Raw genomic sequence first — 24971 nt, 5'->3', positions numbered from 1 at the left:
GGCGCAAACCGAATATCGCTGCTACATTTAAAGCCCGAATATTCCCTGCATGTATAACTGTGGTCATTGTGTACGGTGAATCATTGCAAAATCACATAAAAATCCCCCAGGCTACTTGGAACATCTCTTTAAATTGTGCTCAAATACATTTATATGGAAGATGCTAGCCTGGCGAGCTGGTTTAGCCAAGGCTTAAAGATCATGGATAGTATGTAAGACATTGAGCCATGATATGTGCAGTTTGAAGCCCTTAAAAGACGTGCACTGTTAATTTACTCACTGTTATTTTTATTTAATTCATCTTGAGATGTTTTAAGTTTAAATTTCAGCTCAGTGGAGCACTTAAAGCACCAACACTTCATTAAGTTACTTTTCTTGTAGAATTGTAAATCATAAGTCATAGGACAACCTATATAGGACAGTAATTAAGGAAAAAAGTGAACCTGCTGCGGTGTTAAATGCGATGTGGTTGAAAATTTGGGTGCACTTAACTTTTGTGCTGGTGCACCTAAGAAAAAAAGTTAGGCGCACCAGTGCAACCAGTGCAAAAAGTTAGTCTGGAGCCCTGCTACATAACAGCTCAGCCGGGTATGCGTGTTGTCACTAAGTTTGGTTAAAGGAGAATTCCGGTGTGATTTTGACCTACAGTGTTTTGAAACATGATACCGAGTGTGAACGTATGTCTCATAGCCCATCTCGGCTTGTCCCCTGCACTCCGAAATCTGGCGCTAGTTAGCCGATGCTACCAACAAGGCGGTCAATGGTGGTGCCTCGGCATCGGCATAGCCATGCAAATAAATCACTGCTACTGTCAAAAATAATTCAGTGGAAATGCATGGATTCCAGTTGCTGCTACTGGAAGAAACTGTAATCCATGCATTTCCACAGAATTATTTTTGGAATCTGATCCCTTATCATACCTGTTCATTCTTACTCGTCGCTCGACTTATCGTGACTAAATTCAAGATGGCTGCAAACGCTAAACTTCGTGAAGATACTATCTGTATAAATCGTCTTGTAAGTAAACTACCAGTGCTTTTTCAAAGTTCTCAATGTCTCGTTTTAAATGTCAGGGCCCTCGGAAGTCTACCAATGAAGTGTGGAGATACATTGAGCCTCGTAAATGGTGTAAAACAGTGATTTATTTGCATGGCTATGCCGATGCCGAGGCACCACCATTGACCACCTTGTTGGTAGCATCGGCTAACTAGCGCCAGATTTCGGAGTGCAGGGGACAAGCCGAGATGGGCTATGAGACATATGTTCACACTCGGTATCATGTTTCAAAACACTTTAGGTCAAAATCACACCGGAATTCTCCTTTAAGAATGCTGATGGCATTTGGGATAAAATATTTTTTAATAGGCTACACACGCTCTCCGACTGGGAGTTTTTGTAGTATTGGAGACGCAGAGCATATCGGCAAGCTGTCGATCGGTGCATAAAGTTTGCCTTGCGCTAAAGCAGTTCCTGCGCAACTTCATTCGTTTTCCTGGACACAAACCGACGAGGATCATTTAAGTGTAGTTTCACCAACTGTCAGATCAGCATCACTTATTAAGTTTTCCAAATGTGCACCGACGATAGGCTGTCTTAACTGGTGAGCTTTAACTCATTGAGTGCCAAAAACGTAATATTACGTTTTTAGCTTTTTTGTGCTTGTAACTGCTGAAACTTTTTGTACAGTTTGGACTAAAACCAATATGGCGGAGGTCAAATATGGCGGAAAGTGACAGGATAGGGGTTGAACTTGGTATGGTCCAAGGATTATTGGTCGCAAATTGGTCGCACTCTGGAGCCCTGAAAATGAATAATATAGGCTAAGTTTAAATATAGACTACAGCAAGTGTTTTACGAAACTAGACACTCTAACACACCGTATATGTTATTTTGGGAACTCTGTGATGAATGGAAATGAAATATATGACGATCGAAAACTCATGAAAACGCACAATCTGGACATTTTATCATAACTCGGTTGCCGCTTTGGGTCGAATCAGTGACGCATGCACGTCTGGTCAAAACCAGGCCATTTTCGTGGGTCTATCACTAGGTGGCAGTCTCGCCAGGTCTCGCTGATCACTTCCCGGAAAGTTCACTCAAGTAAGTAACAGGCAACACTTCATATTTCATGAAAGACGTTATATCTCCATTTCTATGATCATTTCTATTTCATTTGATGAAAACTAGCCACTGTTTGGCTTGGGATTTCTCAGGGATTTGTAACAGGCTTTGGCTTTTTCAGAATGTCCTTAAGGTCGAATGGATAGGTCATAGGCCACTTCTATTTTTGGATGCTCGCTTAATGGTGTTGGTGTTTAAAACACATTTTTATTTTAATAATTGCCAGATGATATGTGATGCTTCACATCTTATCACAAATGTGGAGGCGAAATGGCAGGGCCCAGTAGGCCTACACGATGCCAGGAATGATGTACCGGGAATCTAATTTGAGCGACAGATTTCAACAGGGTGCGCTAGGGCAGGCCTACACCTTACTAGAATATTATCAGATCCACTACAGACTAATTAATGTATAGGCTGTAACTTAATGTTATATGTACAATTACAGGAGAACTTGATGGGTATGCTACTGGGGGATAGAGGATAGGCTACCCATGCCTTCCGACATTCATCACCCTTCCGATGCTGGAGCGCAAAGGTTTAACTTGGCCCACAGCTGCAGAACCCACGTTAAAACAGAAAATTACATTTGAGATTCTCAAGGAGTCTACGGCCCACTCAATCTGTGACAATGTAGGCTAGTTTAAGAAAGCATCATTCAAACCAGTCAATACAATACGTAATGTGCACTGAATTATTTAATTGTGCTTTTGACATTAAATAGGCTATCCTAAACGTACGCATTTTCACGGTCAGTTAGGCTATTCTCTGCCAAGCAAGGTCTCGTTCCTTGGCAGGCGCTCAAGTATTGCTCTTTTTTTGTTATTACAGTTCTCTCCTCCTCATAAGCCTCGAAGAGAACTTGCTACTCCACCTCTGAAAAATACGGTGCTCTTCGTTTCGCCGGTTTCACTCATGGTTTCGACTCTCAATAGATGATGCCTTTATAAGTTCGCCATGAACGCGCACAACTGTAGGTTATCTAACACAGGGTTGATTGAACTAACTTGTAACCGGTGTTTTGGAACCGACAGCTCAGGTTTAGTCGCCACAGGTTCAGACAACCCAGAGGTTAAGTTTTATCTCAGTGTTTGTTAAACCTCCTTTCTGGAATACCCCCCTGGGAAGGTCTGTATGGACCATGCTTTGTGTGTGTCTGTCTGTCTGTGTGCCTGTGTATATCTATGTTTACAAGCGAGCACTACAATGTGCTAGTATAGTGCGTGTGTGTGTCTGTCAGAGTGTGTTTGCCTTTGTGCATGTAGCAATACACTGCCAGTGTGTGAGTGTGTGTGTGTATGAGAGAGAGAGAGAGACAGTGTGTGTGTGTGTATATCCAAAACATCTGAATTTCAGACTTTTTCATCCCCGCAAGAGTTTAACAGGTGCGATAATTCAAAATCCCCATGTTATTTTCCCATAGGAAAAATCGTAAGATTCAGATATCAAAGAAGGCAGTTTTTTGTAGCCGAACTTCAGTCAGCTGCGTTACCTGTCTGTTTTCATTTCAGCACCCAAGTTAACAGGTTAGACCGTAAACATTGCCTGCGAGACACGCACGTCTCAGGTGCGGCTTGAGCCGCACTGAAATCGTGTGCATGCTAGAAATAGGACTGCCCCTATTTTTCACGCACAGTGAGTTCAGACTCCTGCTGAAGGCACGAGACATCGCATTCTAATCAGGTGATGCTCAAGCCTATAGCTATACCTATACCATACAGGGCTAACCTGAAAAGGGGCATCTAAAAGGCCAAACACAACCACAAGGATTGAGGATCACTTCAATAACAACTTTAACCCCCACGCATGTGGCAAGGCATCCAAGCCATCACAGATTACAAAACTACTAACTCCACCCCCCCGTCACCGGCACCTCCTTGCCTGATGAGCTGAACCACTTTTATGGCCGCTTTGATAGGGACAACAAGGAGGTGGCCATCAAGGCTGTGGACTCTGCAGATTACCAGCCCCTCACACTCTCCACCACTGATGTGTGTGCGGCACTGAGCAGGACTAATGCACGTAAGGCTGCTGGTCCTGATGGTATCCCCAGACGCCTACTCGGGGCCTGTGCAGTGCAGTTGACTGAACTACCCTTCCAATTCGTCTACTGTCAGAACAGGAGCACGGAGGATGCCATCTCTATGGCACTTCACTCTGCCTTGTCCCCAGTGTTGTGCCAGTTCACAGCTTTTCTGAACTAGTTCAAGTTTAGTTCATACATGCTCAAAGTGAACAGTTCACATTCAAAGTTCACAATTTTAATTCTGAACTAGTTCAAAGTTCAGTTCATTTTACTTTTTTCGTGAGATATTCAAATAAATACTTTTTTTCACACTACGAGCTAGAAATCACTATACGTTCTTTGAAGCTGCTCATTGTAGACATTTGCTCATGACTGCAATTGTGGGTTTCTTACCAGGTGATGAAACTTGCAGCAGTACAGACAAGGTAGACCAGTTCTATACTTAGTGCAATGAAATCCAGCCCTCCGCGCTCTCGTCGTTGCCTGCTACGCGGCGTTGCTATGCCTACCCCGCTCTGCTGCAATTCATCACGGGTAACGTTGTGCAGAAGCCAGTATGCTATTCAACTATTCTCAGCCGGACACTACGTTGCCCGCAATGCATTGCACACACAATGTCAAAACCCTTTCTGTCTGGTGATACATGATTTATGCGGCACCAGCGAGAATAGAGGGAGGAACTTTCTCTCGTTGCGTTTCAAAAGAGAAAACAGATGTCACTCAGTTTTCAATGGAAAACAAATTCCAACGTTCATTTACAGTGATGTCTGCCGTTCATGACACATAATGTGAACTAATTGACGTTCAAGTTCGTTATTAAAAAATGTGTTGCGTTCAGTTCAACCTTCACGAAAAAATGAGCGTGTTCAATGAACGCGTTCTTTTGAACTCGTTCACGCACAACACTGCTTGTCCCACCTTGACAATAGCAACACCTACAGTATGTGAGAATGCTGTTCATTGACTTCAGTTCAGCATTCAACACCATCATCCCCTCCAAACTGATCACCAAACTCAGTGAACTGGGCATCAATACTTCTCTCTGTAACTGGATTCTGGACTTCCTAACCAACAGACCTCAGTCTGTTAGGTTAGATAACCACACCTCCTCAACTATCACCCTGAACACTGGTGTACCACACCACAGGGATGTGTGCTGAGCCCTCTCCTTTACTCCCTCTTCACCTATGACTGCACATCTGTACATGGCTCTAACACCATTGTCAAGTTTGCAGACGACACTACGGTGATTGGTCTCATCATCAGCAACAACGATGAGACGGCCTACAGGGAGGAGATCCAGCACCTATCGTGGTGCACTGACAACAACCTGACTCTCAATACCAAGAAGACTAAAGAGCTGATTTTGGACTTCAGGAAGTCTAAAGCTAGCACACACACCCCCATTCTCATCAACGGGACTGAGGTGGAGTCTGTCACAAGCTTCAAGTTTCTGGGTGTCCATATCTCTGAGGACCCTCTCTTGGACCCTCAACACCCTGATCAAGAAGGCTCACCAGCGTCTCTTTTTCCTGTGGAGACTAAAGAAGGTCCATCTGTCTCCTCAGATCCTGGTGAACTTCTACTGCTGCACCATCGAGAGCATCCTCACCAACTGTGTCACAGTATGGTATGGCAACTGCTCTGCCTCCGACCAGAAAGCACTGCAGAGGGTGGTGAAAACTACCCAATGCATCACCGGTTCATCACTCCCCTCCATCGAGACCATCCAGGGCAATCGATGCTTGCGAAAGGCGCGCATGATCAAAGACTGTTCTCACCCCAATCACAGACTGTTCACCCCACTCCCCTCCGAGAGGCGTTACAGGTCTCTCCGCACCCGAACCACCAGGTTCAGAGTAAGCTTCTTCCCTGTTGCTGTCACCCTACTTAACTCTAGTTCTGCATCCCGGTGACAACCAGCAAACTAATTCTGTTAAAGCCCCCCTGTGTAAGAATTTCTCCAATCTAGTGGTTAGGTGTTATATTGCAACCAATCTCTCAAGCGCTGCCTCGTTTAGAACTACGCTAGCGGTACGGTAACTGCCACTAGTTCCGGATTCCTATGTGTCAAAACATAAACTTTTCTCTGAATAAGCAATTTTGTGTACTATTTTATTGCCATTGCTTGTGTGATGTCAATGAAACACTCTTTCAGACATGGAAGAAATAGTTTCCTTTTGCCTGTTAACACACAATAATAAATAAATAAATAAATATAAATATAATAAACACAGTAAACGGAAAGTGAATGGGAACGGCTAACGTTAGTGATGTTCGTTAGCTAGGTAGCAATTAAGGACTTGGTTAAATTTGTATATTGTTGAACACTAACCTGAAATAACACACGTTCAGCAACTTTGTGGTAGTCTACTAGTTCTAGCAAAACTATGTTAGGTTAGTTTATCAACTGTCTCTCGGTCTAGAGACTAGAGATCAAGTGAGACAGTGACAGATCACGAACAAAGTTATTTTTCTCCTTATTTCGTTGGAAAATACAATTTCAATGTCGGAATGTTAGGAAGACGTGTCTTGTAGAAAATGGGTTCGTAACATACATTGCTGAATGTAGGGAAATTCTGCAGATGAATCAAGGTAATGTTTTTTCTATGCATGCAGATGAGCTGTATTTTGCATATGTCCCTTGCTGGTCACCGTTATTTTAAAATGGCGCACGTACATGGAGAGTCGCCCCCATACTATGTAGATGTAAATGAGGATTTCTAAGCCAATACGTATGCTTCGAATTGGTGATGGTGGTAATTAAACATGAATAGGGCCACATTTATGAATGGGAGCTTTAAAGGGGAACTATGCATTTTTTTAGCTTAATGTACCTTATCTGAACAGCTTCAGAGTTATTGAAATGGTTATAGGACTTTTTTCTGATTGAATGGAGACCGTCTCGCTTCCCCCTAGCACCTGTGAGCGGAAAAAACGCCCTTGCAACTTTGGGCCGGTGGGCCGACAGAAAGTCTCGCAGCCTCACGATGTAACGAATTGCTAGAGGTTCTAGACATTTGTCATGGCAGAGCCAGCGAAAAGAAGCAGAAAGCGAGTAAACCGTTTTCGGAGGAACGGGGAAATGCATAGTTCCCCTTTAAAGCTCCCTGTCAGGCAGACTGACCGATTGAGGAGTGTCGTAAAATATATACTCTGAAGCTGCGAGCTCTGCAGAGAAACTTGCAAGGAAAAAGCGAGAAAACAGCAAAGAAATTGCCAAAACTGCATAGTTTCTCTTTAATACACTGCATATATATTATTCTTACTACTCTTATAATGTTACTTCTACTACACTGCACATATCTTTACATGTTGTTCATACATTGTACTACATTGCCATATTTATTCTGCTGTATATCACACGCACTTTTCTGCTTTTTTGCACTTTTGGTTAGACGCAAACTGCATTTGCTTGTCTTTGTACTCTGCACAATGACAATAAAGTTGTTTGTAAGCTGTAAGATGGTCATAGGGTGGTCGAACAAGCTGGTCAACCAGCAAGCCACCTTAAGCTGGTCAGGCTGTTTTTTTCAGCAGGGCTCTCTCAGTCAGTTTAAAACGCTTACTGTTTATCATTACTATTATTTATTTATTTATTTATTATTGTCTGCTGTTGGGGGGACTCACAGAATAAGATTTTCATTGTACTGTGTAACACTGTGCATATGACAATAAAATCTAATCAAATTGTTTCAAGAGGATAACCATCATCCCAGTCCCAAAGAAACCTAATCTGAGTTGTGAGTGGAGCGCTCAAGTCCTCCCTTCCCACCATACTAGTATGCCTACAGGTCAAACAGATATGATCGGCTCCACATTGTCACTCAGTAGTGGTGCCCCAGAGGAATGTGTGCTGCTCCCTGGTGGACACCCTGTTGATGTTTGGCAAAGTGGTTGTGTGCACATCCCATCGTTCTTTCAGGCCAGGTGCAGGACAAAGTGAGCATATGACAAAAAAGAAGGAATGTCCGCACACCGGAGTTTAGCTCCCAAACTTTTAATAAAAAAGAGCAATGTTTCGACCTGTCTGGGTCTTCTTTTTTATTGGACACCCTATTGACCCATGACTACAAAGCACAAGACAGATCCATCATTGTCAAGTTTGCTGGTGATACCACCATCATTGGCTCCATCGCAAATGGAGACAAGCGTGTCTATAGAGCAAAGGTGAGAGCCCTGATATTGAAGTCTCGGGATAACAACCTTTTGCTCAACATCAGCAAGACCTGAGGCCTACATGAGGGTGCAGTGGGGAGAACAGCTCCATCCACATCAAAGAAACAGCAGTGGAGAGGGTCAGCCACAGCAGATACCTAGAAATCAACATCAGTAAGGATCACGTTTGGTCATAGAACCTTTACCGACAAGGATGGATTACTGCACGGGCCTAAGGGCCTAATATCAACACATCAGGATGTAGGCTATGAATCTGATTGAATTAAAGTATTGGCCATCCCAAAAATGCACCAGAATACAGGAAATCACATCAAAAAATTTTAAAACACACATATGCGACAATTAGTGTAATTGTGTATATCTGGGCCCAGGGGCCCGAAAGTTCATAATCCGTCCATGTTTACCGGTGTATCACTGAGAGAATCCTGGTAGCATCATAGCCTGTTATGATTTCCCTCACAGGATCAAAAGAGTATATATACTTATAGCACTGCCCATGACTGCAAAGCTCTGGTTAGATTAGGAACAGCACATCACAAATACTGATACCAGCCATCCAGGATGTCTACAGCCAGTGCTGCTGAAGGAAGGCAAGGCGTATCTTCTCTGATCCCAATCATCCCTGCAACAGTCTTCACTTTCCTGCCATCTGGGTGGCAGTACAAGAGCATTTAGATCCATATCTGATTCAGATACCATTTCTATTCACAAGTCATCAGGATACTGAACTGCTGTCACTTAGCCTACATTTCATGCACAACTGAGAGCAGTACATCATCAGTAAAAGCTGCAGGAAATAAAGGGGAAGTAAGTAAATGAAGAAATAAGCCATTTAGGGACTAATTTCATCATCATTTTAAAAGATTGTTTGTTTAAGCAAAGTGAAAGGCCAGAGTTATGTGTGTGTGGAGAGGAGTGGGGGAAGGTTGGGGGTGCTGAAGGTAGAGTGAATGTTGCCTGTCACAGGTGAAAGGCTACAATGTAAGGCGATACAGTTACTATTATTTAGCAGAGTGGTAAGGCAGAATGTTATCTAGGCTAGGCCTACTGTCTGCACATAATAAAATAAATGAGTTGGCATGTCGATATAAGTAGATGACATAACAGGTGCTTGTGTAATACAGAGTAGCCTCGGCCTGTATCTTTTAGCTAGTTGGAGGCTCTGCTGATGAATAATGAATGCTATCTGGGTTTGTGTACTCACTGTTGAGTAAATTATATATGAACCCATCACCAGTATACTCGGTAGCCAATATCTGTGTACGCAGAGGCCCCTGCACACGTCCTCCTATCGCAACACACACACACACAATCACACACACAAACAAACGTACAATTTTATGTTTTAATTTTTCAGTCTAATGAGTTCCCTTAGGATCATAAGTCAGGTGATTTAATTAGGCTACCACACAAAAGGGTAGGCTAAGTATTAATATACAACCTATGAAACTCATTAGTCTATATGTGTTATGTAAATGAAAGGATGCATTTTTCAGGCCAAAACTCGAAAATGTTGGTCACACAGGCCTATGCACTGTTCTAATTTGACCCAGGCTCCTATCAGCCAGCTCTAAGCTAATCTGGGAACAGGCAAACAGCATCGAGCTGGTTGGTATGGGGATGGGTTCAACCGCACGCGGGGTGTCGCGTGTCACTGACCAGGTTGATGGAATTTGAGCCCACTCTTGCGGCACCTCGCTGAAAGGATCCGGTCCAACCTGAGTGAATGATAATGTGTCTTTACCGTTCACACGGAACTCGTTATCTAACCTAAACTGCACAAGAGAGAATTCGCAAGATAATAATGAGACTGTAACGCAAATTGGGGATAATATCATACCAGCCGATAGCGGATGCAGATCCAGATAGCCAAAGCTATCTGCTCTGCCCTAATGATTGCGTATGTCAACAGGTGCTTTTGGAGAAGGAACGCCCCTGTGTAGCATCGATGACAGTTTATGGCCATTGACGCGCGAAGAATTTCAGACCAGTGGTTGACACAGCGTATCTACTGACAGGCGCAATATTACACATCTCCCCTAGTTCCGCAGATTAAGTTTCACAGGTTAGGAATCCCCAAAGTTGGTTCGGAGAGTTGATATCATTGGCGCGGAAGTGCAGTCGGGACCACATAGACAGGTTCCCAATACGTTGTGGAGTACCTGTGTTACGCAAAAGATCCTGCGAGGTTTTGGCAGAACAGTCGTGATGTCTCATCAAACTGGTATCCACGGTAAGTACAAGCACTGGAAACAGCTCAAAAGAAGACTTTGTTAATAATCATTTTGAATTTGATGGTCAATGTATGGAGGTGAATTTCCTGGTCTAGGCTGTGTATGACCCACTAAACAATTTGGTGGTAATAGGCATAATGTGTTTGAAGTGATTTGTGAAATGACTTCAGTCATTAGGCCTAAGTCAACATTTATAGGCTGATAAATAGAATATAGGCCTGCATGATATATAATATATAAATTAAAGGCTGTACTTTCTTTGCAGTGCCAAATTTTAGAAGTGTGCAATTAGATAGGTTTCTACATTTATTGCATCATTGACTCAATTTTATGTGAATGAGTTCAGCTTTTAATATATTTTGGGGAAGGGAGGGGTCTTTATGAACTAGGATAAGGGTTTCTTTAGTTTAGCATGAAGTATATGACAATTGATAGAACCATCAGTAACTGGAGCTAAGGGCGGAAGCACTACCTCACCTGTCTCTGCTGCACTTGCATTATTGATGGTTCTCTCCTCAGTAACCATGGTGAAGGTGAGGTGGGGATACAGTCCTCAGTTCATTCAGAGGATGTCAGTCATTCATTTGTTTAGGAAATTGTATCACCTCAAACAGCCTGGGATCAGTTATGATAGTCCACATCGCAATTGAATACACCATAGGTCATCCACGTAAAAGTAGCTGAAATTGAAACTGTTGAAGTTGAAATGCTTATATGCCCTATATCCTACCACCGTGCAGTCATGCTGCACGTTGCCAGGCCTGGATATCAGATCTGCTCCTTTCACAAGGAGTCTAATATCCTCATCTTCTATACAAGTTCTTGTCTTTCTTTTCCTGTGTCTCCTTTTTTGATCTGTCCTCCACTGTGTTGGTCTGACACATATCTGTTTGTTTGTCTTTCTGCCACAGCTACTTCTGAGCTGAGGGAATTCTTAGCCAAAGCCCGTGGAGGAGCAATAAGGATAATCAAAATTGTCATTAGGAACGGTGAGGAGTCATGTCTGAGTGTCTCTCTCTCTCTCTCTGTGTGTGTGTGTGTTGTATTATGAAGCCTGTAAATTGTATTATTATAGGGTGCTGTGAAATATGTGATGTTATTATGGGATGCATTATAAAGTCTCTGTATTTGGTGATTATGAGTATTATGGAGTGTGAGTGTGTTCCTACAGGGTGTGTGATGGGAGTTGTGCTTTGTGTTTCAGAGCAGCTTGTTCTGGGGTCATACAGAGAGCCCTCTCAGAGCTGGGACCGCGACTATGACCACTTCCTGCTTCCATTGCTGGACGCCCAGGAGCCCTGCTACATCCTGTACCGGCTGGACTCTCAGAACGCACAAGGCTATGAGTGGATCTTCATCTCCTGGTCACCGGACCATTGCCCTGTACATACAACCCACTAGCCACACAAACACTGACAGAATTTCACACAAAGCATGTGCACAGGGTGCTGTTGCCCCATGTTGACTGACTCCTTTGCTCTACTTGTGTGTGTGTGTACAAATGCTTGTAGGTGAGGCTGAAAATGGTGTATGCTGCCACAAGGGCCACTTTGAAGAAGGAGTTTGGTGGAGGTCATGTGAAAGATGAAATGTTTGGCACAATTCAGGTGGGCCGGTCTCTCAAGCACTCACTTCAGGCAGTTTAAAGATGGCGTTATCATGCTAAAATATGCCAACAACAGCTACACTGAAGAGCCCTAGATGCTATCAAGAGTAGTAGGCCTATACTACACCTTGTAGGGTGCATTCAGCCAAACACAGTGTATCATTCAATTAGTCTGAATATTAGGAGTCTTTTCCCTGTAATTGAGACGTACAACTGAGAAGCCTGTCAGGATGTGTTCCACTGCGGGCCTGCTCATTTCATTCATGAGCACCTGACTCTACCCTGTCTCAAGGTGGGCCAGAATCTTCAGTCGATTCTGACATATAGGTCCTTTACACATATATTTATGCACATTACCACATAGATTAAACATATACATTTGACTTTTATTATTCATATCTTGAAAATTTGTCCCACTGCTATACAACTTTCCAATTGTTAGGATGAAGTCTGCTGCCATTGCATGTGACCTTACCTTTGTGACCATTTACAAACCTACACAGCTGTGTAACTGTGTGAACTGTTCTGTACAGGAGGATATGTGCTTCCAGGGCTACCTTAGACACATGTCTTCCTGCTCCTCACCAGCTCCTCTGACCACTGCTGAACAGGAGCTGCACCGAATCAAACTCACAGAGGTCAGTAGACTTTTGGTCTTCCCCTTTTTTAATTTTACCATGACTGATTGAACCATGACTGGTTGACTATTGCATACATACACAATACAGCTCTTTCAATTAATAGATTACTTGATGCTAATGTTGAATCTGATATTGACACATAGTTCTGTACATCTCCTATTGTCTGTTTCAGGACAAAGTGGTGAGGGTAAGTGTGTCTTAGTTTTGAAGTGCTTTTTGCCATCAAAGCATGTGTTAGAGCTTTGTTAGTATGACATGAGATATATGTACCTATATGTACCTACATACATAGTTTTTGTGTCGTAAAATGTGTATTATGGTCAGGTGGTTAGGTACATTTAAATGTGGTCAGGTTGAGTATTGGTAGATAATGAACTAAACAGTATTTTTATACTAAAACAGGATGAACGCAGACGGCTACCCACTCCAATAGGACGACCCAAGGTGTGCTACCCATGTAATTACTGCAACTAATGCTGTATTTGTTTTCTTTCTCTCTCTTTTGCTCTTTCTCTCTCACACACACACACATACATACACACTCATAGACAACAATGTCTGAAGGCTAGTATTTGCTTGGTTCATGTTATATGATGCATGTCCTCACTGTATTCTCTCTCTCTCTCTTTCTCTCTTTTGCTATGTGTGTGTGTGTGTGTGTGTGTGTGTGTGTGTTGCAGGTAATGACGGAGATCTGTGTAGGAAACAAGCTTCAAGGTCTAGCCTTCCCTCTCCAGGAGGAGGCCAAACGAGCCCTGGTGCAGCTTAAACACAAACTCATCAACTATATTCAGCTGGTGAGTTGAGCATGTTTAAGTACAAAGATGCCATAATAGCTTGGGGTTTATTTTATTTACCAACTGTACAGAACAGCAGTTTAAACTGGCATACTTTTAAGGACATTATTTTTTTAAATCCTGAAAAGTGCCTGCGTGAGAATCAACATAGCTCTTTTGTTTCCATGTCTTTTCTCAGAAAGTGAATGTTGAGAAGGAAACCATTGAACTAGTCCACACAAACCCCACAGAGACACGGGATCTGCCATTCCGCATCCCCGCGAACGCCCCACGTTATCACCTCTTTCTATACAAACACTCCCATCAGGGACAGCATCTGGAATCTCTGGGTCAGTACAACATTGACATCACCCTTCATTGCAATAATGCATTGCAATGAAGCTGCATTTTTTTGTCCACTAGGTGTCATTGTGAACCCCTAAAGGCTGGAGGCTTTGAGACTTTTGTGCGTGTTTATTTTTATTAGATTAGATTAGATTAGATTCAACTTTATTGTCATTTAGCAGAGTACAGGTACAGAGCCAATGAAATGCAGTTGACATCCAATCAGAAGTGCAAAGAAGCATTAAATACCAAGTGCAGGTGGAGTATGGTTGTGTAGACAATAGAGATTAATAATGTACAGTGTATAGTTGGATAAATACAGGTTTTCCAGATGACATGTCTACAGACATTCGATATAACTAATATATATACATGTAATATATATGTAGTATATTGCACAGGTTTATGGGCAGGCTATGGAATATATAAAATATATATAAATATAATGTATAGTATGGAGTGTTAGCAGTGGGTCATAGGTGAAACAGTGTAGGAGTAAAAAAGTAAACAGGTAAACTAGTAACAGCTAAAGTGCAAATGCTAGACAGGTCCGGTGTAGTTTTGTTCAGCAGTGTTACAGCCTCTGGAAAGAAGCTGTACCTGGGCCTACTGGTGCGGGAGCGCAGGCTCCTGTATCGCCTGCCAGATGGGAGTAGACTGAAAAGACCATGGTTTGGGTGGGTGGCATCCTTGACAATGGATTTGGCTTTGTTTGTACAATGTTAATGATATGTGTTGTGGATGGAGGGGAGTTGGGAGCCAATAGTCCTTTGGGCAGATTTCACTACTCTTTGTAGTGCCTTGCGATCAACAGCAGTTGCCATACCATACAGAGATGCAGTTAGTGAGTCTGTTAGAATCCTAGGACATAGGTGTGCTTTCTTCAGGGTTCGTAGAAAGTGAAGGCGCTGATGTGCCTGCACCAGACTGGAGGAGTTGAGAGACCAAGAAAGATTTTCAGTGATGTGTACCCCAAGGAACTTAAAGCTAGACACACGTTCCACCTCAGCACCTTTGATGTGGAGGGGGATGTGTGCCCTGCTCTTGGCTCTCCTGAAATTCACAATGATCTCTTTGGTCTTCTGGGTATTGAGTGCCAGGTTATTGTTTTTGCACCACATAGCTAGGTGTTAAACCTTTATCAGCTGCAATTCATTTCAAGTTTTCAATTATCAATGGGCCCATTGCAAACAGTGTCAGAGAAGTGATCAGGGTTGAACAATTTATCTGAAATTGAACACAACTACCTAATCTTAGTGATCATTTTATTTACTTTTTTATGTTATGTAAGCTTTCTTTATGTTTTTTATTTCCTGCATACAACAGAATAGATTATTATAGTAATGTATTACATATTGAATTTATGTTTATGTGTCCTGAACTCCCTATGTCTCTCGTTCTCCCTCCATCAGTGTTCATCTACTCGATGCCCGGCCACAACTGCAGCATTAAGGAGAGGATGCTGTATTCTAGCTGTCTAAACAGACTTTTAGATGAGATGGAGCGAGACTACCATCTTGAGGTCACCAAAAAGGTAAATAGGGTCAGATAGACAAACACTGTGTAGCCCTCAATGGAAAAACCCATAAAATGCTAAAAGTACCTTAAAAAATATATATAATATCAGTAAGCCTAAGAAATGTGTTTTGTGTGTGTTTGATCAGATGGAGATTGACAGTGGTGAAGGGCTGACGGAGGAGTTCTTATATGAAGAAGTGCACCCCAAATCAAATTCTGTGAAGCAGACTTTCGCCAAGCCCCGCGGTCCCCCTGGCAAGAGGGGCAACAAGCGGCTCATAAAGGGAGAGAATGGGGAGGAGAGCTAAACTAGCACCTCAACACTCCCCAACAACATCTGCCTCTGCTTTCCACATTTCTTCCTTGGCTAACTGGCTTTATTCTCTGCCTGAGCCAAGTTACATTCATACTCTCCCTCTTATATCTTATTTTGCTGTACAGTGGTGACATCACCCATTGTATTTCTATTTCTACCCACACTTTGTTCCTAATGCAGGAACCCACTCAAGACATGGAGTCAGTGCTGATTAATCAGTTAATAAGAATGCTTAATATTTTTCACATATAAAATGAACGATTATCACCAAATAAAATATTTTTCTTGTACATTTAGGCCTAACCAGCACTAAGCCTCCTGTGTGTTTATTGTTGTTGAGCTGTCACTGTCTCTATCTCGCAACAGACTAGCCTATTCCCAACATCTTCTTGCTAGATCGTGCTTGATGGTTGGTTTGTTTCATTTAAGCTGCTTTGGAGGTTTGTTAGCTTCAGTTGAGCTGCTTCGGTTGTAGCTCACTTCACTGCAGTCGCTCTCTCACGGTTCCTGGAAAGCGATTACTAGGAACGACAGTACCAGTGTCGGCTATTAGCAGAAACCGACTGGACAGCTTCAAATGGCATCACGAGCTTCCCAATGGGGCCAATGGAAAGGCTGCGCGTCGTGACCGCAGTTCTGCGAAACGGAGCGCGCGGACGAGGCTCCGTTGGCTGCGAGTGTCGATATTCAGTGCTATTCTTGGAAATAAATTCCCAGAATTTCGTCCCTTCAATTTGTTGAACACGGGAGTTTTTCATATCTCAAGGGAAACTGTTTACATTTCTCGTGCATTCTCTCTTGATAGCTTATCATATTTCCATGAACATTACGTTTTATTGGTGCTGGTGGGTTGACAGTTAAATCTCGAATATCTTCTCGGGTTTTACATTTGATGGTGGTTTGATTATACCGCATTCCAGTGAAAATATGACTTTACTCACTCATGATGGACTTCAGTGTTGATTCTGTAGGCTACCGATCCACATTAAGGTAAGACTGAGTAACTAACCTAGCCTGGTTAGCACGCAGACCTTCTCATCCTACGTTTGCCGAAGGTTCATATGGGTAGGCTATTCAGACTACGACTAACCTAGTCTATTACAAATGCGTATTAGGCTACTTACGAAATCGTTGTGCAGTTCCTAATTGTATTGAATGTTCTATGATTTTTCAAACCCCACCCTTGTAAGTGTCCTCAACTTTATTTACCCATGAATTGTTGTTCTCAAATTCTCAAAGATTGATCTTTGTAGCTCGGGAAAACAAGATCTGATGTCATTATTGTATAGGTATTGTATTGTTTATAGAATCAGTTTATGCATAGATAGTTCTCAAATTAATCTGGAAAATGATAGGCCGCATAAAAGAGATGAGGCTCTGTAAAATTAACAAAAATATTAACACTCCATATAGTGCTCTTGTCGTATGGTGGTTAAATGCACTTTATTGTAAATAGACAAAAAGAAAAGTACCACTTACCCAAACACCAAAGTTGTAGTGAGAAAAAGGAATGAGATCAATATTTAATAATAATAATAATAATTGAGTAGAAACTGATTTGTGACATAACTCTAAATAACATCAATGTGTTATGTTTTAACTGTCTGTGTGTTCACAAAGAGAAACAGGCCCTAAACAAAGCTTGGTTCATTTATCAGCCATGTTTAAATAATTTTTTGAGAAAAAATGGGTCATTTTAAACATGTCTGAGCAATTAGCCACACTGTTCTCTTTGTTATATTAAGTTTGACCTTTTCAGTTCTTGAGTTCAGGAGTCCGCAAGAAGGCAATAGACATTTCAAAGAACCCTTCACACCCAGGTCATTGTCACTTTCAGCTCTTGCCATCAGTCAGGAGATACAGAACAATGAAAACCAGGACAAACCGTTTAAAAAATCGTTTCTATCCGAAGACAATCATGGCCCTTAACTTTTCAAATTTGAAATAGTCTGTTCTTGGCCCCTAACCCATTGTGCAAATTCTTGGAGTATGCTTTTTACCAGTGTAATCTGTACAGATTTTTATCACCAGTATAATGATGTGTATATAGTCTTTACCTTATGAATTCTGTACAGAACCATTCCCGTTCATAACCAGTGCAATATATGTTTATATTCTTTTTATATTCTTATATATGTGTATTTTTTTACTATTTATTGTTCTTATGCATACCTCATGAGTTGACAGCACTTTCAATCTTATTGTACCTTTGTAAAAAGTGGCAATGACAATAAAGACTATCTATCTATCTATCTATCTATTACTAGAGTAGCCTATTCATGTTAGTTAAAGACTCATCACTAGAACGTGTAAATTAAAAAAAAAGAGTTGTCTTATATCAAAGGCCCTTGGTTGTGATGAAAACAGTGCGTTGAAATACATTTTAGTAAGCAACTTACTAAAAATACATGTGCTCCCTCCTATCCTGTGTCTTGTTACAAGTTTCAACATTGTCTGACCTCAATAACAAATTAAGAAACTCAAAAAAAGCGATAGCTGTCTACCTCATGGAGGGGGGGAAATACAGATGCACTTTGGTGCAGATGCAGTCTTGATGGTTTCACTATACCTTATCGTTCTGTTTTCTCAACAGAATTATTTTTCACTTCTAGTACTGCATTGCAAAGGCTGCCTTCTGCCTTCAGCTATGGTCGCCAGGGAGAGGAATTTGCAGAGTGATGGAGGCAACAGACAGCAGACTGTGTCACACCACCAGCCCTGTACCTGTCTTGTCTCCCACATGTGGGACCCCAGCACAGACCTGCTGCACATCAGCAACACCTTCCAGCAGCTTCATACCTCAGGTATGGGCTGTGTCGTTATGTTTTGCTTTGACATGTTCAATTGGTTATTACCACCATGAGCATGTCAGGTATATTAGTAACACTCAAGAGCTCAGTGGTTCTTAACACTAATGAATGATTCTGAATGTTGCTACTTCCTTAATCCAAATTGCTGTATCTTGAGCATGCAACACTGTATTGTTTCATGTTCTTCTGAAGTGAAGACAACAGACAGACAACATCTGTTTCACACATCAGACACAAGAGGGACTGAACTGTACTTACAACAGCAACGAAAAACACACATAACAGTCCAATGCCTGAGGCATGCTAACAGAAGTGGCATTGCAATATTTTCAGTACAGTCAGAGTGAGACTATATGCATAACTGCCTATCGGCTTATAAAACATGCATAACACTGTTAGGTTGCAGTAACAGGATTAAATAAAGAAACAGATGGCATTTATTTCATATAATGTTAAACTATTTCACTGGAATTAGTTTGGTAAGTTGTGTCTGTATATAAGGGACCTGAATAAGTCCACATTACTATTAAGTAGATCCAACATTTTTTTTCTCAGTGTAATATTGCACGTAATCATTTGAGAAATGCCTTTACACAAAGCAAACTACTACATTACAGTTATTTTTAGTGGCATACTCCAAACATCCACATCCGATGCACATCCACTTCCGCTTCCATACAGATATATCTGTGACAGGACGTGCTTTTCTGGTCGTTCAGTGCTGTAAATGAAATAATGCATAGCCCCCAGTGGTTGAGTAGAAAATGTTATTCTGTTTCCACTGATAGGCTGGTACTGGGGAGCCATATCAGCAGCCGAGGCCAAGATTGCTCTTCAGGATGCATATGAGGGCACCTTCCTAGTGCGCGACAGCAGTCATCCACACTATATGCTGACGCTGTCAGTGAAGACTTGTTTTGGCCCCACCAGTGTCCGCATCGAGTACAACTGTGGTCTCTTCCGGTTGGACTCCAGCTCCCCTGCCCTCTCCAGCCTGCTCTCCTTCCCCAGTGTGCCCAGTCTGGTCCAGCACTATGTGAGCAATGGACAAAGACAGGGAGAGGGTGAACTGGAGGAAGATGAGGCCAAGTCATGGGAGTCTATGACACCCAAAGGTGACGCTGTGCTCCTGAAGCTTCGATATCCGCTGCACAAACCCCAGGCCTTTCCCTCCTTACAGCACCTTACACGCCTTGTTATCAACCGCCATGCCCCCAGCCCTACCCAACTGCCTTTACCTGGGCCATTGGTGCTTTTTCTGCAGGAGTACCCTTTCTACATCTGAGGACGTCAAAGGCCTCAAACCAAATTCCTTTCTTCAATGGTCCTGCAAATCCTGGACAGAACGAACATACCAATTAAGCAGGACTTCAGCACAGCAGGATGCAGTACTAACATACTTTTATGCCACTTCTGGTGAATCCAGACTGAATAAGGCCAATGAAGAGGAAAACCACATAACAAGTTAAAATTAATAAGGACATAAAATAATAATTGGTAAAAATAATGATTGGTAACTCATTTACTTTTTAAAGAATGTGACTGTTATTAACTGTTTGTTTTATAAATATTTGTTCTCAAGTAAATTTGTACTTTTTAACCTGTTTTGCTTATTTTTGAATTAGAAGGATTTACTGTATTCATGGAAATGAGATTTTTAGTATGTTTTTGGTACATCAAATAACTGCCTCTTGCTGGCTGCTAATGTTACAGGCCTTCCAAGTGAGTGTCCCTGGAATGGTGAAGTCACTGTCTCGGCAAGCTTCTTATCAGGCTTAGCGTCAGAACTCTTGTTATTAATAGCTCAGTACAGGTCAAGGTGTAGCCTTCATATTAACAGCAATGCGCAGCAAAATATACACTTTGTATACAGTAATTTCCTATGTATTAGCCACATTGTGTATAAACCGCATGACAATGTTTTATGCAAGTTAAAAAACAAAACCATATTAATACCATATTAACTGCCCCCGTGTATTAACCTCATAGCTGAAGAAATTTTGCAAAATCAATGTATAAACCTCGGCTTATAGTAGGAAAATTACCTACTTTAAACTGATATTGCCATAAGACATGAGCAAACACAAGATATTCTTTTTTACCCTGCTGAAGCTATATATTTACAACTGTAAGTGTAAGTTCTCTTATTTGCAGATCTTAGTGTCTTTTTAAAGTTCTAGTCTTTGTTATAAAAATAGTAAACTACAAATATAGTGGTAGGCAACATTCCCCATCACCAGTCCTATGAGATAGGCTACTGTAGGTATTTTACAGTGCTGCCCTCTTGTGATGATAAGCAAAACGCACTTTGGAAGATAACATTCCAAAGTAAAATGTAAGACATGTCAAACACACATATTTCCTTAATATGTTGATTTCAAACAAGACTGGATGGAATTAATATGAACATATTTAAAGGTAATTGAAAGTGGATTAAGCAAACAAAAAAAAACATACCTTCAAAGCCTACAATGTGGGCCTACTCAAAGGTAACTAGGCTTGTAGAAAAACAGCAGATAAGTTGCAGGCAACATAACTGCATGCTGAGGTTGTCACAATGTATTTTATCACAAGGAAGAGCTTAAGTGAAATATGATTTCTTTGTCTTACATAAGTCCTACTTGATAGATACATCCCTGACAAACTAACAAAGGATAGGGAGAAAGAGAAACTATGTAACCGCTTTGTTAGGCAACATGTAAACTTGTGTGATAGAGGTTCTAGAACATCACAGCCTATTTTACAGTGTATTTTACACAGTCTATGATCACAGCCTGCAGCCTGGTCTACTCAAGGCCTGGCAAAACAGTAATTGTTATAATTGGCAATTGGTTTGTGTCCCTATTGAGTTGTGCCTTTCGTGAACTGTACTAAAATAAAATAAAATAGTTTACCATAAAGTGCATTACTTTGGACTCAGGTGGAAAATTAGCTGGTTAAGACACAGACATTGTTGAACTACATATTTTCCCAAATGACCCGTTGTCTCGCCCAACCCCCACACTCCTCCCTTCTGCTTTTGCCTCTTAGCTAGATCTAGCTAACGCTACCAGTCGCGAACTGCGTTTGACTAACCCTAATCCAGCTACTTTGTGGATTGAAAACACTGACCAAACAGCTAACTATTGGTAAGAGTGATGCTTTGTATTGTTTATGGTGATGCAAAGAATACATTTCTTATACTAGGGAGACGTACGAGACCATACAAATGGGTGTATTTGAGTCGAAGAAGTCCAGTATGTAACCCTAATCACTTCCGCCTTATGTTCCTAGCTAGCCAGCTAGCTGCCTGGCTAACTAACACAGTAGCCACCCCCAGGTAACATTATTGGTTTTGAAACAATCGCGTATAGTTAAGTTGCCATCGTAATTAATCATATTGTTTACTTTTGTTGATAGTTGTAGGTATATGTCTGACGCCACAGCACTCTTGCTTGAATTATTTTGCTACGCTTTGGTAGTTAGCTAACGTTAACGTTCCGTCCCTTGTCATTTGGCTAACTAGCCATCTAGATCTAGCTGTCCTTTTTTTTTTGCTAACGGTAAGTGGCCAACTTTGAGTAGAAGGCCTCTGGATAGTCGGGCAGCATTTGGTGATACTGACATATAATTGTAACGTCGTTTAAGGCACAGTAAAGCGGTTTCATATGTAAGCAAATTTACTGCAAGGTTATATAGAATAAGACAACGTGTTTATGGTTAATATTTCATTTTCAGTTGTCTGTAACCTTACACCAAAGTTACGACCTAGCAAGTTAGCCAGCACTAGCTATGTTGGGTTTGTTTTGAAGTAGATGCTAGCTAGTCAATTAGCAGAACTAGTGTTTATCCACATCTCAGTCAATTTAACGTCAACGTTAAAACTGTATGTTATAATAATAATACATTTTTATTAGCTGCTACTTTTCAAGACACTCTAAGATGCTTTGAACTAAACGTTAATCGTCTGAACATAACTTACATCTAACGTAACGCGCTATGTTTTGTGATTGAAATGCAGTACTGTGTCAGGCATATGTGTGATTTAATAGTAATATTGTCCATGTATCTTTCCCAATACAGTGTAGATATGGCAGCAATCCGTAAAAAGCTTGTAATAGTTGGAGATGGAGCGTGCGGGAAGACGTGTCTACTTATCGTCTTCAGCAAAGACCAGTTTCCCGAAGTTTATGTACCAACCGTCTTTGAAAACTATGTTGCTGACATAGAAGTAGACAGTAAACAGGTAAGTAAACGACAATGTTAAAGTCACACTACATTAATTTAAAATGTTGTTTTATAGTGTCCACTCTTTCTCAGCCAGATAGTATTTGTAGTAATGTATGTATTATTGTCTTCTAACATTGCTTGTTCAACTTGGGTGTGTCTGCCATAACAGGTAGAGCTGGCTCTGTGGGATACTGCTGGCCAGGAGGACTATGACAGGCTGCGACCTCTCTCCTACCCAGACACTGATGTCATCCTTATGTGCTTTTCTATTGACAGTCCTGACAGTCTGGGTAAGTGAGGTCTTGCAACATGCAGTCAGTCATCCATGTCTGCACACTTTCTATTTTTAGCAATGCATATAAAGCACACCACCTTTTCATTAATTATTCTTAAACTTGCATTGCTCTGTTCTGCCCAGAAAACATCCCAGAGAAATGGACCCCAGAAGTTAAACACTTCTGTCCCAACGTTCCAATAATCCTTGTGGGCAACAAGAAGGACCTGCGGAATGATGAGCACACCCGTCGTGAGCTGGCAAAGATGAAACAGGTAGACCTATGAGTTGGTGATATCAGAGTCTAAAAATAAAAAGGGGTAATGCATGATTGCTGTAGCAACGTATAACCAGAGAGGGTTAGTAATCAAGGATCTTTGGTATAACATTTGAAATAAAAAGGATGACTTCTTGTCAGTGATTGAAAAAACCTTTTTGTGGATGTTTGAAGTTTGTAAGCAGCTTTGTGCCTACACAAGTTTCACTACATTGGTCAGTCGTCCTCAGTCACTTGAGCAGATTAGATTTAGCAAAAATTATGTTCTCTTTCACTGTTGTGTAGGCCTTAAATAATAGTAACATTTGTGCTCTCACCAAGACAGCGATGGCTTAGCAATGAACTAGTGTTAAAAAAATCAAAACAAACTTGGTTAGTTTCATGCAAGTTTCTATTATCATTAAGCTTTGTGTGTACTGGGATGCTTATATGCAGTTACACACCGTGGTGGACTTGGGCTAAATAACTTGCAGTCCATTCTTACATTCTTGTTGTCTTGTTGATGGTGAGAGTTCATGTGAGTATTGAGTGTTAATATGAGTCAATGTTGATGTGTTGGTGTTACCCATACTGCTCATTAGCATCCTTTCCTTTGTAAAAATATCTGTTATACATAAAGTAATTTGCTGGTTTATCTGTCAAAAATAACAGAATGCTCCCTCTGACCAAATGCAATTTGCCGGTTTATCTGTCCAAAATAACAGAATTCTCATTTTGTATGCCAACCCCCATTTGATTTTCTTATGATATAATTTGCTTGTTGTGATCCATTGCCCTGATGATCTTGACATGGTGGCATCTTGTTCTCATCCTCAGGAGCCTGTGAAGCCAGAGGAAGGCCGGGACATGGCCAACCGGATCTGTGCGTTTGGCTACATGGAATGCTCTGCCAAAACCAAGGATGGTGTGCGGGAGGTGTTTGAGATGGCCACAAGGGCGGCGTTGCAGGCTAGACGGGGCAAGAGGAGCAATAAATGCCTCCTGCTGTAGACACAAGCGGACTGTATATCCTACAGCAAAGAGGAGTACAAGACACAAGCTGTGTCCTCTGCTGTTCAACCTGTATGAAAAGACTGTGCTCAACTGATTTTTTTTTCATTGAGAGATACAAATGCTTTTATTTAGTCTGTCTTTTAAAAAAAAAAAAAAAAACGAAAACCAGTAGGCCAACAACTAGTTTTGAAAGGTTTTTTTGTCAGTATTTAAAGGAGCTGATGTGGAGAGAGATGATTTTCTTTTTGTACTCTACACCTGTGAGTGAATACGCCATATTTACTCATACTAAGCCAATATCTGTGGAGCTAGTCAGGCACTCTGTGCCATAATGACTCATATGTTCAGCGGTCAAGTCCTTGCGATGGGTCAGAACTGTCTGGCCACACACTGTGACCCTTCCCTCATAACCCTTTATATCTCTTTGGACAACAGAAAATATGCAATTTTAAAAAGCTGGAAATGATCAGGACCAACATGCCTATTACATTAGGCACATGTGCATGTGCATTTTCTCATATGTACCCGTACACGCAGGTGCAAGACTTGAAGCTTTTTTTTTTTTTTTTTTTTTTTAAATTAGAAGCAAAAAAATTGGTATCTTTGTGTATTAAAATCTTTTTAAGAAGCTTTTGAAATTAAT

At 41.4% G+C, this 24971-nt stretch overlaps 3 protein-coding genes across 6 annotated transcripts; all 3 read left to right on the top strand.

Annotated features, from left to right (window-relative positions):
* Nucleotides 1-10220: 10220 nt before the first annotated feature.
* Nucleotides 10221-16026, top strand: twf2b (twinfilin actin-binding protein 2b). The gene is made up of 11 exons (XM_076267754.1): nucleotides 10221-10562; nucleotides 11475-11552; nucleotides 11768-11946; nucleotides 12075-12170; nucleotides 12703-12807; nucleotides 12983-12997; nucleotides 13213-13254; nucleotides 13491-13607; nucleotides 13786-13936; nucleotides 15344-15465; nucleotides 15596-16026. Exons 1-11 carry the CDS (start codon nucleotides 10538-10540, stop codon nucleotides 15755-15757), a joined length of 1092 nt encoding a protein of 363 aa, XP_076123869.1. The 5' UTR covers nucleotides 10221-10537; the 3' UTR covers nucleotides 15758-16026.
* Nucleotides 16027-16412: 386 nt separating this feature from the next.
* Nucleotides 16413-20628, top strand: LOC143104398 (cytokine-inducible SH2-containing protein-like). Of its 3 annotated transcripts, none has more exons than XM_076268449.1 (3): nucleotides 16413-16755; nucleotides 18378-18569; nucleotides 19364-20628. In XM_076268449.1, exons 2-3 carry the CDS (start codon nucleotides 18413-18415, stop codon nucleotides 19858-19860), a joined length of 654 nt encoding a protein of 217 aa, XP_076124564.1. In that variant the 5' UTR covers nucleotides 16413-16755; nucleotides 18378-18412; the 3' UTR covers nucleotides 19861-20628. The 3 variants fall into 3 exon arrangements, with proteins under 3 accessions (XP_076124564.1, XP_076124563.1, XP_076124562.1); XM_076268448.1 differs by having other exon boundaries at nucleotides 16414-16755; nucleotides 18359-18569; XM_076268447.1 differs by lacking the exon at nucleotides 16413-16755 and having other exon boundaries at nucleotides 18028-18569.
* A 961-nt stretch (nucleotides 20629-21589) lies between these two features.
* On the top strand, nucleotides 21590-24970 carry LOC143104396 (rho-related GTP-binding protein RhoA-B). 2 transcript variants are annotated; one of them, XM_076268445.1, is made up of 5 exons: nucleotides 21590-21703; nucleotides 22638-22800; nucleotides 22954-23074; nucleotides 23203-23333; nucleotides 24152-24970. In XM_076268445.1, the coding sequence occupies exons 2-5, from the start codon at nucleotides 22645-22647 to the stop codon at nucleotides 24323-24325; spliced, it is 582 nt and encodes a 193-aa protein (XP_076124560.1). In that variant the 5' UTR covers nucleotides 21590-21703; nucleotides 22638-22644; the 3' UTR covers nucleotides 24326-24970. The 2 variants fall into 2 exon arrangements, with proteins under 2 accessions (XP_076124560.1, XP_076124561.1); XM_076268446.1 differs by lacking the exon at nucleotides 21590-21703 and adding an exon at nucleotides 22126-22224.
* Nucleotide 24971: the final 1 nt, after the last annotated feature.

Source organism: Alosa pseudoharengus, unplaced genomic scaffold (genome assembly GCF_046254945.1).
Source record: "Alosa pseudoharengus isolate Yale_2024_CS ecotype anadromous, Long Island Sound unplaced genomic scaffold, YU_APseudo_1.1 YU_APseudo_1.1_scf_5, whole genome shotgun sequence".
Lineage (NCBI taxonomy): Eukaryota > Metazoa > Chordata > Actinopteri > Clupeiformes > Clupeidae > Alosa > Alosa pseudoharengus.
This window is presented reverse-complemented; position numbering and strand designations above follow the sequence as displayed.

Bases quoted from the DNA above. Each gene is read 5' to 3' on its own strand.
- LOC143104396 (XM_076268445.1), top strand. From the start codon at position 22,645: ATGGCAGCAATCCGTAAAAAGCTTGTAATAGTTGGAGATGGAGCGTGC. The intron at 22,801-22,953 runs GTAAGTAAACGA...CTGCCATAACAG, and splicing joins TAGAAGTAGACAGTAAACAG to GTAGAGCTGGCTCTGTGGGA. The intron at 23,075-23,202 runs GTAAGTGAGGTC...TGTTCTGCCCAG, and splicing joins TGACAGTCCTGACAGTCTGG to AAAACATCCCAGAGAAATGG.
- LOC143104398 (XM_076268447.1), top strand. From the start codon at position 18,293: ATGCACTTTGGTGCAGATGCAGTCTTGATGGTTTCACTATACCTTATC. The intron at 18,570-19,363 runs GTATGGGCTGTG...TTCCACTGATAG, and splicing joins CCAGCAGCTTCATACCTCAG to GCTGGTACTGGGGAGCCATA.
- twf2b (XM_076267754.1), top strand. From the start codon at position 10,538: ATGTCTCATCAAACTGGTATCCACG. The intron at 13,255-13,490 runs GTGTGCTACCCA...TGTGTGTTGCAG, and splicing joins CTCCAATAGGACGACCCAAG to GTAATGACGGAGATCTGTGT. The intron at 13,937-15,343 runs GTCAGTACAACA...TCCCTCCATCAG, and splicing joins ACAGCATCTGGAATCTCTGG to TGTTCATCTACTCGATGCCC.